Source organism: Saimiri boliviensis, chromosome 3 (assembly GCF_048565385.1).
Source record: "Saimiri boliviensis isolate mSaiBol1 chromosome 3, mSaiBol1.pri, whole genome shotgun sequence".
Classification (NCBI taxonomy): Eukaryota; Metazoa; Chordata; class Mammalia; order Primates; family Cebidae; genus Saimiri; species Saimiri boliviensis.
In genome coordinates this window covers 144,825,463-144,844,780 of record NC_133451.1, presented here as the reverse complement: position 1 = coordinate 144,844,780, position 19,318 = coordinate 144,825,463, and the positions used below count along the sequence as shown (strand labels likewise).

Sequence of the window (19,318 nt, the reverse complement as noted above, 5' to 3'; positions counted from 1 at the left end):
ACACACAGCACAGAGAAACAGGGGCCCTGTACACACTGCCTCTCAACGCTGCGCAATGGGCTAACACGGCCCAGTGAAGCCCCTTGGGAGATGTAGAATACATAGGTTTAGTCTGACAAAAATTAAGAGAACAGAGTCAAAAAAAACAAAAACAAAAAGCAGTGTACTACTGATGCCACAGCCCTCAGCCACCATCATGCCGTGTCTTGGTTCAGTCGTTTGTCTGGAATGCCCCGGTTTCATTTTCCACAATAACGAATTTATTTTATTTTATTATTCATTTATTTATTCAAACAAGGTCTCACTCTGTTGCTCAGGCCGGAATGTAGCAGCACTATCATAGCTCAATGTGGCCTCAAACCCCTGGGCTCACGAGATCATCCTGGCTGCATGCCACCACATCTGGCTCATTTTAACATTTTCTGTAGAGATGGAGTCTTGCTATGTTGCCAGGCTAGCCTCGAGCTCCTGGTGTCAAACAATCCTCTCACCTCTCACGTGGCTTCCCAAAGTGCTGCCATTACAGACATGAGTCCCTGCGTCCAGCCACTTTAATAATTTTATTTCAAGTAACGAGATGATTCTTTTATCACTAGAGCAACCTCACCATATTTAATATAGATGAAATATATAATGAAAATGTAAAATACATGTTCTGTCCCCCAACTTCTCAGTGATTTCACAGGCTCAGTGCTACGGCTGGAAGTGGACACAGACATGTGCAGCGTGCCTTATTCCATACCAAGGAGCAACCCGCATTTCAACAGCACCAACCAGCCCCCTGAAGTGTTTGCTCACGGGCTCCACGATCCAGGCAGGTGAGAACACAAGTCTGTCTTCTCACTGACTTTAAAGGCAGGGAGGGATCTGGGATCTGGGAAAACACAGCATGGAGCATATACCATAATAGAACAGCCAAAAGTGGTATCTAAGGCCGTGCCTCTGAAGCCACAGCAGGTCGTTACTCAAGTGAGTATTTAGTACTCTGTCTTCTATTACTATGAGAAGCAGATTGAGAAGGCAGATTAGACAAGGCAAAGGACACATTCATAGAGAAAAATTCACTTCAAAATGTGGAGGGGTTATTATCAGATAAACACTGTTGGACTAGTATAATGACCAAGACTTTAATCTGAACAGTGTAGAGAGATGAACTTTTTGATTTGTCTCCTTAAATCCCACTAAATCTTAAGTTCTTTATATATTACATGGGGGTGAATAATAACTGCCTTGCGATGATTAAATAAAAATCTGTAAGTAAAGTACCAATAGGGTGTCTGACCCCTGGTAGGTTTTTAATAAATTGCAATTCTTATTCTCATAGCTTCACTTCAGATACGATGTTGCAGTGTTCATTTGCAAGGAGTTGAGCTAAACATTAACTTTTATTTCACTTTGAAAAAATTGCAAATATTAAGGACTCCATATTAGCTGTTTGTAGTGTAGTGAACAAAAATAAAGAAAAACTGAAAAGTATGTAAAGTGAGAAATTTGAGGTACATTCTTTTTAAATGCTATGAAATATAATACAGCAATTCAGTGACGAAAGCTTCATCCAGTCTATGGTCTATTATTCATACTCAGGGATATGTGGCCACATTCATTCATTTACTAGGTAAGTTATTATTACCATTTAATGTTTATTGAGTGTTCACTATGTGCAAGGTGAATATTTCTCAAACCTTTTATTTTTATAATCCCTCATGCCCTTCATCTCCCCTCCATCAAAGCCCAAGTCTACAGTTCATTTCCTTTTTGGCATCTCAGCAGATCTTAAAATCTGTGCGACAGGGAATACTTAAGGTGGGTTCAGGATGTGGAGGAAACTGTCACATTCCATTCCTAGAGCTCAGAACTCACAGATACCACCACAAAGCAACACTTTGAAGTCAGCCAGCCTGAGTCACCACAATCCCACTGGAGCTTTCTCACAACTTTCCTGGGGGTCCTGAACCTCAGTCCAAAAACACGGGATGAGGTGCTTAGAGACCAGACTTGTGGCAAGACGCCTGGGCTGCGGAGCCTCCGCACCTCTGGGGCAGAGGGCTGAAGGAAAAGTCGTGGTTGTATTCCACCTCTCTCCAAGAGTATTCTAAGCAGAAGACGATTTAATGAAGCAGAAAGAAAACTAAATTAATTATTGGCTAAAAATAAGGCAAACTTTTATGAAGCACTCTACTGCAGGGTGCTGAACTAAGTATCCTGTGTACTTTTATCTCCTCTCTGCTTCTCAGCAAAGCTCATCATCAGCCCCGCTTCTCCCACTTCCCTTTTATTCATAGACTAGTTTTCAGGACAGTGGTACATGCATGGCAAAATTGAGAAAAAGATACAGACATTTTTATACTATCCTTAGCCCCACACATGCATAGCCCCTCCCATTTTCATCCTCCATAGAGTGGGACATTAGTCACCATCGATGAACTGACATTGACATGTCATAATCACCCGGAGTCCATGGTTTACATTAGGGTTCACTCTTGGTGTCGTACTTTCTGTAGGTTTAGACAAATGGATAATGACATACATCCACCATTATAGTGTCACTCAGAGAGTTTCACTGGCAAGACCCTTTTTCACATAAGAAACTGAAGGTTACAAGGGTCAAGCAGTTCTTAATGGACCTGGTATTCAGCCAGAGCCATAGCTCAAAGCCCCCAGCAACCCCACCTCTGTGAGGCCTGGCCTGTTTTCCAGATTTGCTGTTTCTTGTTGGAAACAAGTCAAACCTCTTTTTCTCATAGTTTCTCTATCTTCAAAGAAAGGTAATGGGGGAAAATGTTCTCCCTCTGTGGGCGCAGCTCCACCTTAAGACACAGCATGACTCTGCCATGATCCCTGCCAGGCATTGTGGTCTGTGAATCATTGAACTAGAGAGGACAATAAAGGGACTGTTGCCACAAAACAACTAACCCATCTTTGGCAGGTCAGGCTTATGGTTTTCCTATTATGAATGGGATCATCTGAAGCCAAGAGTTTATGTTTTGTTTTTTGTTTGTTTTTTAATAATTGCTACATGACTCTTCTGTGTCTTAAGAACCAGCACCAACTCTCAATTCTTTTATTTTATTTCTTACATTTCTTTAATAGCTCCAATGGTTTGAGTTTGTTTTTGAGTAATTGATGTATTTTTTTGGCCTAGAACAGCGGTTCTAATTTAACCCCCAGGGGACATTTGGCAGGGTCTGGAAACATTTTTGGTTTTCACAATGAGGGTGTGGCGGGGGGTGAGGGAGAGATGCTGCTGACCTTTAGTATGCAGAGGCAAGAGACGCTGCGAAGCACCCTGCAGCTGGCAGCATAGCCTCCCCAGACAAAAAATTACCTGGCCCAAAATGTCAGTAATGCCAAGACTGAGAAACCTAAAAACAAGGCAAGTCTGTTTTCCACCCTTTTGGGAACTGCAAAAGTTGTATTTTTTAACTTTATTCTTCCCCCTCATGCCCAGTCCCTCAGCGATTTAAATATTCCACAAACCTTGAGCACCTCTTATATTCCTGGCTTTGAACCAGATGATAGGAAGATAGTGATGAAGCTACAAGTGCCACCTCCCCTTACGGAGCTTCCTGTCGGTGGCTTAAGTCACAGAGATACTCTGGCCCCCATATAGGGATGGAGAACATGAAATCAGAGTCAGCATAAAATACCTCAGTGTTTGCAGGGACCAGCTTTACTACAGTCCCTGAAAAGGAGCACATGTTTTCCTTTGGTAGAGCAGCCTAAGTTTTAGAATGCAGCAATTTCATGTAAGAAACCCAAAATTAATATTATAACTAATGTATTGTGTGACACAGAGATGAGTTGGTGGTGACTCTGATTTTTTTTTTTTTAGTTTATTTTACTTTAAGTTCTAGGATACATGTGCTAAACGTGCAGGTTTGTTACATAAGTTAACATGTGCCATGGTGGTTTGCTGCACCTATCAACACGTCATCTAGGTTTTAAGCCCCACATGCATTAGGTATTTGTCCTCATGCTCTCCCTCCTCTTGGCCGGCACCCCCCTCAACAGGCCCCAGTGTGTGATGTTCTCCTCCCTGTGTCCATGTATTCATATTGTTCAACTCCCACTCATGAGTGAGAACATGAGGTGTTTGGTTTTCTGTTCCTGGATAGTGATACTGATTCTTATTTGCATACTTCAACAGTGTATTATACATGTGATATTCCTTAAGAACAGGTTCACAATTGTTTTAAGACAGTATGGACATTTATAACAGAAGAAATTATAAGTCATAACAACAGAGACTAAGAAATATATTCCATAGATTATTAAGCTTCAACCAAGAAAGCAAACACATCAGACTATTTCCTTCAGTGGTTTCTAGAAGATCCAAACTAAGTTGCCCACAGGATCCTTGCCAATACCCAAAAGTCTCCTTCCTATGTCAGGAGTCTCCAGTCTGAGCTTGGAAAAGATCACGGTAGGAATTAATGTGTATCCCCTCTTTTGTTATGCAGATGTGCCGTGGATCGACATCCCACTGATATAAACATCAATTTAACTATACTTTGTTCAGATTCCAATGGAAAAAACAGATCATCAGCCAGAATCCTACAGATAATAAAGGGGAAAGATTATGGTATGTAGAGCATAATTTGCTGATTTTGCTTTAATTCCAGTTTTGTTTTAGTATATTTAGTAATTGAAGAGAAAAGCATTTCTGAAAAATGAGCATTTGGGAAAGCATAAAAACACTGGCCTGACAATGACAAGGGAGTAAATTGCTCACTTTTTAAAGCTCCAGTGACTCTTACAAGCCCTGAGGGTTCCATCTGGTTAATGATCATGGGTTAAATGGTTCTCAGTAGGTCCAAAAAATTTAACAGGCCTTCGAAAGTTAGCAGCTTATATTTTGCTCATCAGAGAATCAAGATGAATAACTTCTATTCAATAAGGGAGAGTTTGTCTTAACATCATATATGCAGAGAAAGAACAAGTGTTAAAAGTAAGACATTTCTCAACATCCAACATGGCTGTCTCAGTAGTTAGGAAAACTGTAAGTGATTCAGATAAAAATGTAATTTTTTAAAAGAAATGTTTATTTTAGAGAAAACAAAGTAATCAATGTGTAAAAACAAGTCACGGGAATGGGACATTTAAGCAGTATTTTTAGTAAGATGAATACTTGAATATTTAGAGAGAACATGTAAAAATACAAAGTTGGATAATAAAGTTCAAAACACTTAGTATTTTTTAATATTTTAGAATGTATTCCTTTTGAAGGAAGCAATATATCAACCATTATTATGATTCAGGAAACACAGCAGATTAAGATTATTAAATTGATTGCTTCTTCTATTTACTCATTCAATACAGATATTTATTTAACACCAGGAATGAAGCAGCTGTGTTAGTTCATGTGGTATTCAGTTATTTTACTTTTTTTTCAGGTATTTGTGTTTGTGTGTGTGGGGGGTGTGTGTGTGTGTGTGTGTGTGTACATGCACGTGCATCTTTTAAAAGCCAAACCAAAGAGTAATGTGCTTTGAAAAAAAAGAAAACCTAATGCCTCACTAGCTAGATGAAATTTTGGCTGTATTTGCAGATTAAACAAAATTCTACAGTCACATTAATTGAGGTTAAGCTAAAATTGGTTACAATATCAACAGCCCTACATTTATGTATTTTTAAAACACATCTACAGTGCTTACTACATGCCAGACCCAGTAGTAAGCACTTTATACTCATTTCCTTTACAGAACTACACTATGTGATAGGCACTATCATTGGCCACATTGTACAAATGAGGAAACAGGCACAGAAAGATTAATTTTCACACGACACAAAGTGGCAGCGTCAGGATTTGAATCTGAGCAGCCTAACTCCAGTTTGTGACCTTAATTATTCCATTATGCTACCTCTCAGTGTGCTCATTATTTAAAATTTTTCTTAACTTTTCTATTTTTTTGTAGTCTCATATATATCATAATCGCGTGGAAGGGAAAGAGGTCATTAAAATTACTATCTTTCCACAAAAGCTTTTGATAAAAGCTGTTGATAATACTTATTTGACATTAAACACATAAAAGGTAATTTTCATATTAATTTGCAAGTGGTTTTAGAGCTTTTCCAGTACAGTTAGCATGCATATATTCAAGCATGTAATGGCATGCACAGAAAGATAGAGACACAGGCTATACACATGTAGCTCAAGAGTTATTGAAATGGGCTTTTTTATCCACACGACTCTCTGAACAGAATATTAAAATATTTTGAATGAAGATATTACTTGACTGGGTTACAACGTCTTCACATATAGAATAAATGCATGTTTAAAGACCTTCTATGTACTATGTTTTATTTTCATTAAAGTGTAGGCTTTTAAACATTTTATATATTTTGACAGAGGTCTGACTCAATTTACTCAATATATGCAGAAGCATTTCTACACAAAACTTAGCATGTAAAACCTTAAATGTTTTTTTTAAGTATTTTGGTTCTAAAGTAAATAATCATGAGTCCCAAAATATCCAAATTCTGATTTCACTGAAAACTTGGTAGGTCTTGAAAATTACAACAGCAAGTGTTTGCAGAGTATTCTCATTTCTCTAAGCTGTACAAGGAGGTCTATTTTCATGAAATATGGATACTATTTTCAGTAAATATCTCTAGCAAGAATCCCTTTGGTATATCATAGAACACATTTTAGAGTTAAATTACAGTAGTAATTGTTGCTTGGTGTACATTTCCTTTGATCCAGCAATCCCATTACTGGGTATATACCCAAAGGATTATAAATCATTCTGCAATAAATATACATGTGCTATAAAGACACATGCACATGTATATTTATTGCAGCACTGCTCACAATAGCAAAGACTTGGAACCAACCCAAATGTCCACAAATGATAGACTGGATAAAGAAAATGTGGCACACATACATCATCGAATACTATGCAGCCATGAGAAAGAATGAGTTTATGTCCTTTGCAAGGACATGAATGAAACTGGAAACCATAATTCTCAGTAAACTAACACAAGAACAGAAAACCAAACACCACAAGTTCTCACTCATAAGTGGGAGCTGAACAATGAGAACACGTGGACACAGGGAGAAGAACATCACACACCAGGGCCTCTTGAGGGGTGAGGAGGGATAGCATTAGCAGAAATACCCAATGTAGATGACAGGTTGATAGGTGCAGCAAACTGCCATGGCTCATACATACCTATATAACCAACATGCACATTCTGCATATGTACCCCACAACTTAAAAGTATAATTTTAAAAAATTCCTTTTACTTTATGAAAATATGTTTCATTTGATCTAATGCTATGTTTCTTTCCAGAAAGTGAGCCCTCACTTTTAGAATTCAAGCCATTCAGTAATGGTCCTTTGGTTGGTGGATTTGTATATCGGGGCTGCCAGTCAGAAAGATTGTATGGAAGCTATGTGTTTGGAGATCGTAACGGGTAGGTTACCTGATACTACAATATGATATACCAAATAACATATCCATTAATCGCTTGGCAAACTGCCACAGAATATTCAAATGAGTGTCTCTTTTTGTGGATCAGATGGGGAACAAACTTAAATATTATTTACTTTTACTTCCATAGATATAATGGTTTAGTTGAAGAACTTACCAAAAAAAAAAATGCTTCCCAACAGGCTTGTTAAATTTCACAAAATGAATTTTAAGGCCACAGAAATCTTCAGATGGACTTTTCATATTATTTAGCCTCTTCCCTTCATCCGCAACACAAATTTACTATGACAATGAATAATTTAAAAACTATTGTTTTACCTGCTCTATAAATATTTTTTAAATTGCATTAGAAGGATAAAGATTTTTGGTTTTGCCAAATCTTCAGGATTTTAAGCAAGAGAACATAATTTGTCTCTATAAGTAAAAATACAAAATTAAATTTTAGTCTCAATTTGCAAGGTAACATTGTAGATCATTGTAAGAAACTCTGTGATGAAATCCAAATTAAGAATCTTGTTTCCCAAGTCACTGGCATTCAGAGCTGATACTCTGGATCGCTCCTGGGAACTAGAAAAATGTACCGACCCCATGCTCTTCCCCTGTTCTTCTCTCTGATTATTAGCACAGCATGCAGTCTAGTCCTGGCGAGGAAGTATCATTCTCTGGATGAAGGGGAAGGCTTTTCTCATACTCAGGTACTTTTAGTGCCCCCTCCAAACAAAATACTATCTTTAAGTACTTTCTCCACATATGGGAATTTCACAGTACTCACACACGTTACGGGCTATTTTATTTTTTCCTTTAGAAGCCAGGTCTATGGAAAAGCAACTGTTATGAATTTTATTTTAAACATTTTATTGTCATATTTGAACCAAAGCATGTTTTCATTGTAGGTTTCTGGTATGTTTTGTTGTAGGAATTTCTTAACTCTCCAGCAAAGTCCTGTGACAAAGCAATGGCAAGAAAAACCACTCTGTCTCGGCACCAGTGGGTCCTGCAGAGGCTACTTTTCTGGCCACATCTTGGGATTTGGAGAAGATGAGCTAGGTACTGTATAAATTAGATTTGTTAAGATTCATCCTCACTTCTTTCCAGAGGCTTTGTTCTGCCCTGAAGAATAAATATAGCAATCTTATCCTCTACTTGTTAGGAATGTAATCTACAGCAAAGATGATCTACTCCAAAAATTAAGATGGTCCAGTTACATATTATCTACAAGTAACTTTTCCCTGAGGGCCTTTATATTTTATTTCCACACTAGAAATACTAAAATGCAAGGTAGAAAAATGGGAAGTAGGAAAAAGAACTTTTTAGTTCTGAAGATATAATTTTTTAACTGTTTAATGATATTTTTTATTATATGCATCTCTAATAGAATAGAAATTATGTTAACATGGGACAATCTATGGTATAACATACAATATGCATGTTTATCAAAATGTATGCAGCTTAACAAGCAAAAAGAAGTTGAAATTGAAACATGATCAGTCAATGAGTAAAAATTTTGCTATCGACTAATTTAAATTACAGAGGTAAATGTAGTTTCATAGTGACTCCCTTTATATAAATAAAATAAATAAAAGTATTGAGAGTGGTATTTTGCATTTTTAAACTATAAATTCCAGACAGATTTGTTGTGAGGATTAAATGAGGTAAACTATAAAATATTTGACAAAATAAGTATTAATTCTCTCGCTTATATTCCTTTGCTTTTTACTTTCATTTTTATTTTTTCTATTGTGCCTACGTTTTTGGTACAAACTGTGTAACATCCTTTTCAGAAGTAGAAAAGTAGCAGGGTGTGTTTAGTGCACAATAATAGAGTGAAAAAGAGAAATATAGACTAAATCAAGGATTATTTCATGAGAGAGGACCAAATATAAATTTTAAAACTTATTTAAAGCTGTAATTATAAATACAGCTTCTAATTTTGTATTCACATGATCAATTCAATACATAGAATTATATGAAAGTAGTGGTGATAAATGGGGTGGTTTTCTCCTAAAAGAGTACCCCATCTGTTGTATTTCACCATTATGAACACAGTTCATATCAAGAGTTAGAGTTTAAGGCCGGGCGCGGTGGCTCAAGCCTGTAATCCCAGCACTTTGGGAGGCCGAGGTGGGTGGATCACGAGGTCAAGAGATCGAGACCATCCTGGTCAACATGGTGAAACCCCGTCTCTACTAAAAATACAAAAAGTTAGCTGAGCATGGTGGTGCATGCCTGTAATCCTAGCTACTCAGGAGGCTGAGACAGGAGAATTGCCTGAACCCAGGAGGCGGAGGTTGTGGTGAGCCGAGATCGCGCCATTGCACTCCAGCCTGGGTAACAAGAGCGAAACTCCGTCTGGAAAAAAAAAAAAAAAAAAAAAAGAGTTAGAGTTTAGAGAGTTGAGACTGAGCATCAGGGTCCCTTTCTCTCTCTCTCTCTCCCTGCAATGTTTATTTTAACATATTGTGGTGTATTTTCTTATCTCCTAAAAAGCTAAAGATTAAGAAGGTGCAACCCAATTTCATATGGCCTCAAATTATCAATTAATAGTAACAACTTGATAACCAACACCTATCAGTCTTGCACATAAATAAATCAAGATAAAACTTGGCCATTCAATATTCATTCTACAAGTATTTATTGAGCACCTACTCTGTGCAAAGCTCTGTTCTAGATGCTGGGGATGCAGCAGTGGATAAAGAGACAAAAAGTCTAAACTAATGTCATGAAATTTATGTCATAAAGGAGGAGAAAAATGAAAATAATTTTTTAAAAATACTGTCTATAAATGGGTAATAAATGCTTTGAAGAAAAATATAGAAGTGAAGGGAATTGTTGGGAGTTGGGGAAGGCACAATTTTAAAGTGCAGTCAGGAAAGGTAATATTTAAGTACAGCCTTGAAGGAGGGGAAAAGATTAATCTAGTGGAGACTCACAGAAAGATGGAGCCTGTGACAGGAGCCTGGAACAGCAAGAACCTGAAACAGGATCCTGAGCTGGGAAACTGCCTCCCATGTGTGAAACCACAAGCCAGTGAGACTGGAAAGGAGTGAACAAGAGGGCAAAACGTTGCAGATGAGGTTATAGCAATAAGTGCTTCTGTCAGGACTTGCTTTTGCTCTGAATGAGGTAAGAAGCTATTGCAGGGCATTGAAACAAATGACTGTGATTTAACTTACATGATCTAACTTCTTTGAAAGAATTCTATGGCTGGTAGGTTGACAATACACACGGAAGAACAAGAGTGGCAACAGGGAGCTCAGTTAGAAGGCTGTAGTCATAATCTAGGTGAGAAATAATATCTGCTTGCACTGAGTAGTGGCAGGATATTGCTACTGCTAAAGGAGGGACTGAAATCTGGAATTCTGGATGCATTGTGAAGGCAATCTTGTAAGACTCTTGCATAATCTTTAGGCAAGGGATTTTCTTGTGGATAGATGGAGATAAATTTACATATAGAATATCTGCCAGGCAATAGGAAGTAAGGTCCTGTACTGCTGTAAATTTACTTATTGTTATTTCTTTCTTTAACAGGTGAAGTTTACATTTTATCAAGCAGTAAAAGTATGACCCAGACTCACAATGGAAAACTCTACAAAATTGTAGATCCCAAAAGGTGAGATTTCTTTCTATCCCATTAAGCCAAGTATTCTTCTTTCCATTATTTTAGTTCGTTCAATTAATGACAGAAACGTTACAATTAGCAATCAGCCAAGATGTTTACTTCTGCCATTTCCTTATGCTCAGCACTGTCCTGAGAGGATCCTCTTCCCCTGTCTAAGATGACTAATGCCACTATGCAGAGCTTTAAAAGCTCATTCGTGTTGTTCTTGATGTCATCACAGAGCAGCGTTATATTCATGGAATCAGAGTCCTCAGTTAAAAGCCAGAGAGGGGCCTGACATGTGAGGCAGTGGCTTAGGCTCTGGTGTTGGAAGCCATAAACCCTCCTTATTGTTAAGGAAATGAGAAACATACTGGCAGACATGACAGCTGCTTAGTATGATTTTTGCTAAGTAAACAGGTAAGTTACTTTGGCAGTTCAACATCTGAGCCTCATTTGGAAACTCTCTGAAAAGCTCACAGTGCTCATGAAGACTGTAGTGACTAGACAAATAAAAACTTAGGTAGGGTTTTGTTATTCTCTTCAGCAAAAGAAAGACTTGAATGTTTTAATCCTTTAAAGAGTATTTTTATCTTGCCCCTGGTCCTTCCCACCCACCCATCACAACATGTATGCATAGGTACTTTAGTCATCTTGAAACATTACTAGTCCACTGTTAATTTCTTGGATCAAACCTGAGCTATCAGAAGCTGCTAAAATTATATGTTGTCAAAAAGACATTAGTCATAAATTTAGAAACAACTAACCATAAAAAAACCTAAGGATCATCACAGACACCACTGTTGTTGAACACTAGGAGTTATCACTCTTTAGCCACACCATGCTGCAAATTTCAGATTCCTTCTACATTATTTTCATGAGCCCATTTTCAAATTTCAATTTCTGAATTTCAAGTCTCTTTCAAAAGAATTAATTCTAATAATCTGAAAAGTTTACTAAGGGCATTTTAAAATAGTCTTTGCAAATTGTAAATTTCATATGTTTTTCTGAGATTTTTGTCCTTTTTCTATATCACAAAATGCTTTTCTGAGGGAAATGTAGGTTTACATTGACCCTTGCAGAACAAAAAGAAGAATCAGTTCTAAACGATCTCTGGGCAGTATCACATATCACAAGCTGATAACATTCCTTTTCTATTTAACAGTATACACTTTCTTTCACAATAAGAAAAATACCCATCTATATGCTATAGCAATTTTTTTCCTCAAGTGTGAAATTAATGACCTCCATAAGAAAAGTAAAGACATTAAAAAAAAATCAGACATTTAGGAGATTGTTGAAGTTGGCAATCTTAAGAATAAAAATCAAACTAATGTTAATTCACGAAATAGCAGCATTCTATAGATTCATAATGAGGTGTAGGGATTTCTGTCAGATCTAATACAGTTAGTTTCAAAACAGTCGTTGCTATTCTATTACACTAAGTTGATATGTTTTTGCAAAGTACCTGGTAGTATCGTAATGGATTCTCTCTCCTCACAAAAATCTTTCTCTCTTCATCTGGATTGTTTAGTCTGTGGCTGAGTTGAGGTGAATTTTACACCTTCAATCTATTATTAGTGTCTAATTACCAAGGTTCCCATAAGGGACCTTGGTTTTGTGATCTTAGCTCTCCTCTAGTAGGGTGGTCTCAGAGTGACATACCTGAAGGCCTGACTTCTCATTATGGTGCTTGTTTCTGGCGAGTCATGTCATGTGGGGGGCTTGGGTTAAGATTTGTGTTTGCTTTTCAGGAGGTGGGGGAAGTGGCAGAGTCCCAAAGACATCGTCCTTGTACACAGACATGAGCATAAATTCCAAAATTAAACTGACTATAAGAAAGCAAATGTTTTTATAAACACTTGTTGGGAGCCTCGTGCTGTTTTGATGTGGCCATCAACGTTTGTTATTATAGTATTTCTTCCTAGATGAGTTGAAGTTCTATATAAGCAGACACTTAAGTATGTGAACCGGATTATTTTGGAAGCAAACTAATTATAAGCATAGTAGTGTTCAGGATGTCTGTGTTAGAGCAGGATTGTTTTTCTAAAATTTTTGAGGCAGAATTTTATAAAAGAATCTTATCAACTAAAAAGCAATATGTAGACATGTTTTGTTATACCACAAATTAAACTCTTAGGTTAATTATATTCTTGCACTGAAGCCCCCAGACTTGTTAGAATAATGTTTTCAAGATTTCAAACATCAGTTGATTTGTGGCCCAAGGAAAGAAAAGCAGCAAATTAAGAAATTATTATTTTCTGTATTATATGCCATAGAAGTTATACTCTTACCATAAGATTTATGTTTTTTCTATTTTTCCCTACGTGTGTGTGCGCATGCGCACACACACATACACACACACACGCACACACACAGTGAGGGAGTTTAGAAACCATAGAAACTATATATGCAGTATCTCTTAAATCATTTTGGCAAAAACAGATAAGGTTCTAGTATTACCATCTCAGTCTGTAAGGACAATTTGATCTAAGGCTATAAGTTACATAATCATTTACATAAGTTTCAAATCAATTACAGTGTGCAGCCATCTCAGAAAAGGATGGTGAGAGACCCCGTTGTAAAAATTAAATGACATCATTTAGCATGAAAAAAAAATAGAAAATGCCTGGAACTCAGAAGTTAATTTAAGAAAAAAAAAAAAAAAGGAAACAGAAGGACAGAAGGAACATTCCAAGGAAACAAAAAGGAATTAAATTTGCCTCCATGTTTGAACATTGTATACACTTCTGGAATATCTTCAAGGACTGAACAGTCACACTGTATGGCAGAGTAGAGTTAGGGTCAAATCAACACCAATCATCCAGGTGGTTCAGTCAACTCACAAGATTCATAAAGTCTCTAGTACTGAATCCAGCATGCCATGGGCTGGGGCCTCCTACAGCTAGCATCTCTGGAAAGCAGATTTAGATGAACTGGCACAAAAAATCTTGGCAATAATTTTACTTTCACTTAGTAGTGCCATCTGAAACTAGTCAAGACTGGGAGCAAGTCTAACTGGGTAAGACAGGGAGTGGATTGATCTGGTCTCTAAATCTTCCTTAGAAGATTTAGAACCCAGCACAGATTATTTCACCATAGTGTGCCCCTTTGTCCATCAAATAATATATAGGTGATACTTCTGTCCCTGCTGCATTCTACAGAGGGCTGTGAAGGTGATTAAATAATATATTTTAAACATATTACATTCTTTAGTAATTTTTGTGTGTTTATTCTAGGCATTTCAGGATTATTTTCAGGTGATCTCTCAACTTTTAAGGTTCCTTTAGTTCCAAAATTGGAATACAGACCTTCATGGAGCTTCTAAGAACTCTCAATATGGCCAGGCGCAGTGGCTCATGCCTGTAATCCCAGCACTTTGGGAGGCCAAGGCGGGTGAATCACTTGAGGGTTAGGCATTTAAGACCAGCTTGGCCAAAACAAGTGAAACCTTGTATCCCCTAAAAATACAAAAATTAACTGAGTGTGGTGTGCATGCCTGTAATCCCAGCTACTTTGGAGGCTGGGCAGGAGAATCACTTGAACCCGGGAGACAGAAATTGCAGTGAGCCAAGATCATGCTACTGCACTCCAGCCTGGACAACAGAGTGAGACTGTCTCAAAAAAAAAAAAAAAAAAACTTTCAATACGTAGTTTTCAAATGTCCAAATTATACCTTGGATGCTTGCTCTTTGCTGAATCCTTTTAAAATTACATAAATGTTCCTGGGGATGGAAATAAAAGAATTCTGAGAGTTATGTAACTGCCAAGATTTATTTTTATAGAACACAAATTTTTTCATAGTATTGACAAATATTCTTTCATTTTTCTTTTAGATGAACTTAAACCAAATAACTTTTTTGTTTTGAAATGTTTCCAGGCTTTATTTCTCCAGGAATTTGTAGAGGAAACTTATTCTCCATCATGTTGATTTAATTACTATGTACTCACTCTTGCTATATTTTAACATACCATTTATCTGTTACCCAACCAAGTCACACAGACCATTCCCTTAAGACGTCTATAAATTAACAATGCAAATTCCAGGCTCAAGAGTTCATTTTACAGAAACCTTGTTTAGGGAGTTTAGGGAAACTCCTCTGTGACCAATATCCAAAACTGCCCCTCATACCTCTTCCCCCTATGGCCCAATTACTGTCCCTTGTTTATTGTTTTCTTAATATCTTCATCCTACTTCTTATTACATTGGATGCTAAAGAGTGCTTTTTTCCAAAAAAAAAAAAAAAATCACTTTATAAGAGGAAATCAGTTCTGTTTATCCTTCACATATGTCTCAGGGAGCCAGCAGGCAGCTCTGCCATCCTAAAGAAAGTCATACATAATAGAGCAGCTTTAGCCCAATAAGCCAGTCTAGTCCCAATTCATCAGTCAAAGTTTTATGCAAGTGGCCCCCCTAAGTTGATAAATTCCCACAGTGCCTGTTGACCCAGCTGCCAAGTCCTCTTGCAGCAGGTGGTGTTTTCATGGCCACCCTGACAGTAATACAAACTGTTTAGCAGCTCCATTGACCTTTCAGCTATTAACAGGGATACAGGCTCCACTAGGGACTAGTTTTCAAACATGACAGAATTTCTTAACACTAGAGGTCATGAACAAGTATATGCCCTATAAAAGTCCATTCAGCATGGTGGATTTGAAGTCTAAGAGACAAGGAAACATTTTCCACCTTTCTGCTATCATCATTATTCTATGTATCCAGTAACCAAAGATGGATATACACTTATCTGACTGATTATATTTTATTCTTAGTATACTAGATTTCCTGTTGTGGTGCACAATACCTTTTCAACTAACAAATCCCTCCTAAGCTGCCATATAGCATCTGAGATTTTAGAGATATACTACAACAGAATTGGATAAGATCAAAGTCAAAACTTCTAATGAGTGAATGAGCATGCATACATAATAGACGGTAGCAGCTTGAGCATAACTAAAATTTTATTTACACTTTAGCAAGATTTGCATACAGGTACATGAGTACAGACATACTTAAACATACGGGTAATACATGCAATGTTATGCAGAACCATCACCTATTTCAAAATAAATAGAAACTATTATATAATAATTTACAAAAAAAACCTTTGTGTAACTGTGTTATTTTGAAGTGCTTATGTCCTATTTTTAAAAACCATCATGTGCTTTTACTCCCAATGCTGACAAATATGTATTTATAAAATGCAAAACTACTTCTATTTCTCCCCTTGTTGAAATCCTTCACTGGCCTCTCACAACTATTAAAGATGACTCTAAAACCTTAATTTTCCCCAACTTTAAGGTATAATTGACAAATAAGAATTGCATATATTTACAGAGTACAACATGATGTTCTGATAAATGTTGTGAAATGACTCAGTAAAGTTAACGTAGCCATCACCTTACATGCTTATCGTTATTTGTGGTGAGCATATATATTAGTCTTCCTGTAGGTATATGTATATATCCTATTTCCTGGAAATGTGACATATGAGCCCAACATTCAAAGGAATTTTCTGTTTTATACTAAGTAGTCACTCTTAAGCTATCAATTTTGAATCTTAGAATATCATCACCTTTAGTAATTGGACAGACTATTATGAAAACTTGACTGAATTGCCACTTGAAATTGGCATTCATTTTAAAAGATATAAAATGGAGAATATGAATGATGAAGAATATATTCTTCAAAGTGAGACTTATATATTGAGTCAAAAACTCTTAAAAGCATTTTTTTATTAACATCGCCACCATCATTACCATGACTGCCGCTGTCTCTTCTAGGGCAACACTAGAAGTCTGATATTAGTACTTTTGAATGTCTGATACCTTTATCGTAAGGTAGTGTATCTTCAGATATTGCAGTACCTTAGATAAAGGCAGATTTAATGTTGCATTAGATATGTCTAAAACAGTCATGTAAATTTTTTGAAAAGATGTTTTCTAGAGGAAGATGTAGCTTATAAAGAAAAAACTGCATCTTAACATCATTTTGTTACTAATTCATTTTGGTTGAGTTAAAAAATTGGTCATTTAAATAACTTTTTTGTCAGCTATGACAAATAAATAATATAAGAACATTGAAACTTGAAAATTCATCAGGCTAGTCAGCTTCAAAGAGAATTTGAACTGACATTTCTGTGCTCTTTTATAGGAAAGAAACTTGTCTTAAGTTTCTTTTTTTCTTTAAAGCATTTAGTGATACTTAAATTTCTACCTTCATATGATATGAAATTAAAACACTGGTAGATGTATTGCTTTATGAGTGGGAAAATGGAGTTAATAATTTATTTTTGATGATTTCTAAAAGAAAAATTCTTTAAGTCTTTTGGATTATTTTATAATACAAGTGTTATTGTGTGTGTGTGTGTGTGTGTGTGTGTGTGTCTGTGTCTGTGTGTGTGTGTCTTGTCTGTGTCTGTGTTTGAGACAGAGTTTTGTTTTCATTGCCCAGGCCAGAGTGCAATGGCACGATCTTGGCTCACTGCAACCGCAACCTCTGCTTTCCACGTTCAAACGATTCTCCTGCCTCAGCCTCCCGAGTAGCTGGGATCACAAGCACACGCCACCACACCTGGTTAATTTTTTGTATTTTTTGTAGAGATGGGTTTTCGCCAATTGGCCAGGCTGGTCTCGAACTCCTGACCTCAGGTGATCCACCTGCGTTGGCCTCCCAAAGTGCTGAGATTACAGGCATGAGCCACCACGCCCAGCCTATTTATTCTATTTGTTAATATTAGTTGTCATTCCCCTGAGCTATTTTCATTACAATAAAAATAGATAAAATCAGAAAAAAAATCTGGTTATATTAAGTTACATAAACAATACTTGATTTCTAACATTTTTATCAATTATGGTTTATGAATAAAGTATTTAAGTTAAAAACTCGATTTTGGACATAAAAATTCTGAACAAAATATATTTCCTTCTTTATATTAGGAAGCAATGGCATTGGCTTTTTAAAAATCATACCCTAATTAATTAGTTTTTATTTTTGTGTCATATCAGAGTAAGTAAAGATATAATCCAAGAGTCCTGATTTTATTAGTCCTGATGTCATTAGAAGCATTTTTTGTATGTCTCCTATGTTCAAGATATTGTATTTGCATTATGTGCTATGGAGGGAGAAAATAAATGAGAAACTGGTCCCATCCCCTAAAAAGTTTATTTTTACTTTAAATCAGGATATTGCATACATTATTTAATACAAAAAATATCATTTGAGATAAAATACTTTGGAACAAAAATACTGTACCATAACACTGTACATCATAAATTGCCAAATGAATGATCCAGAAATTATTGATGCAGGTAAAACTCACCATGATTCAGCTTCGCATTCAAATCTGTTCTGCTACATTATGAATTTTTTAACACTAATAAGCTCACATACAAAAAAGAATATCAGCATAACATGAAAGTTGTGTAGCTTCTCAAGCAAGACATAACCAGAATTATAAGGAAAGGAACATACCCTCAGCCGAGGTGTTGCACAGGCAGAAAGAGCCTTCTCAGCTGAGCTGTCAATGAAAAATAAATGCCTACACTGGGTTTCCTTCCTCCAAGAGTCACCCCAAAGCCTTGCATGGCTCTCTTCAGGGTGCACATTGTCTTTTCAGAGTTCCACTTCCATCATCATTTTGTTTGTGTGTTTCTAATTTCTTGAAGCAACCTCCAGCTAATTCTCAGCTGCTCACTTGGTTGCTCAAACTTTCTTCCAAGATACCAACTTTTGTTTTCACCACTGCTTTAGTTACAAAGCTGCACAGATCTTGAGGGGTCTGCCCTAAACCAATTCTTCCCATAAGCCCTTGTCTTAGTCAGCTTAGGTTGCTATAACAAAATACCTAGGTGGCTTAAACAACAGACATCTACTTGTGATGGTACTGAAGGAAATCCAAGAGCAGAGTGCCAGCATGGTTGGATTCTTGGTAAAGGCTCTGTTTCTGGTTTGCACATTGCCACCCTCTCACTGTATCCTAACATGACAGAGAGAGAAAAAGACTATTTCTGAAGAGACTATTAGTCACAAAGAAGACAGTCAATGCCAAGCCCCACTTGTTTTCAGCACATTTCGGAACAGAGAAATTTCTAGACACTACGTAAAAATAAGATAGAACATTAGCTTTATCAACCCTAAACTTGAATTTTAGAAATATGTAGTACAAATTAAAAATTTGAATATAATTCATAAAGTACGTAAGTTCAGAGCTATCCTTGAATTTAAAAGGTTTATTTTCTCTTTGTTCTGATATCAGGGTTTTTTTTTTTTTTTAAATTGTACTATAG

General features: G+C 36.6%; 1 protein-coding gene across 4 annotated transcripts in view; it reads left to right on the top strand.

Annotated features, from left to right (window-relative positions):
• HHIP (hedgehog interacting protein) overlaps positions 1–19,318 on the top strand; it is a 94,359-nt gene that overhangs the window by 58,528 nt on the left and 16,513 nt on the right. For all 4 annotated transcript variants that reach the window (XM_074396862.1, XM_010338636.3, XM_003928012.4 and 1 more), the window contains exons 7-11: positions 675–818; positions 4,461–4,582; positions 7,294–7,417; positions 8,351–8,481; positions 10,963–11,044. In XM_074396862.1, the coding sequence (XP_074252963.1) occupies positions 675–818; positions 4,461–4,582; positions 7,294–7,417; positions 8,351–8,481; positions 10,963–11,044 (603 nt within the window). The remainder of the gene's footprint in view (positions 1–674; positions 819–4,460; positions 4,583–7,293; positions 7,418–8,350; positions 8,482–10,962; positions 11,045–19,318) is intronic.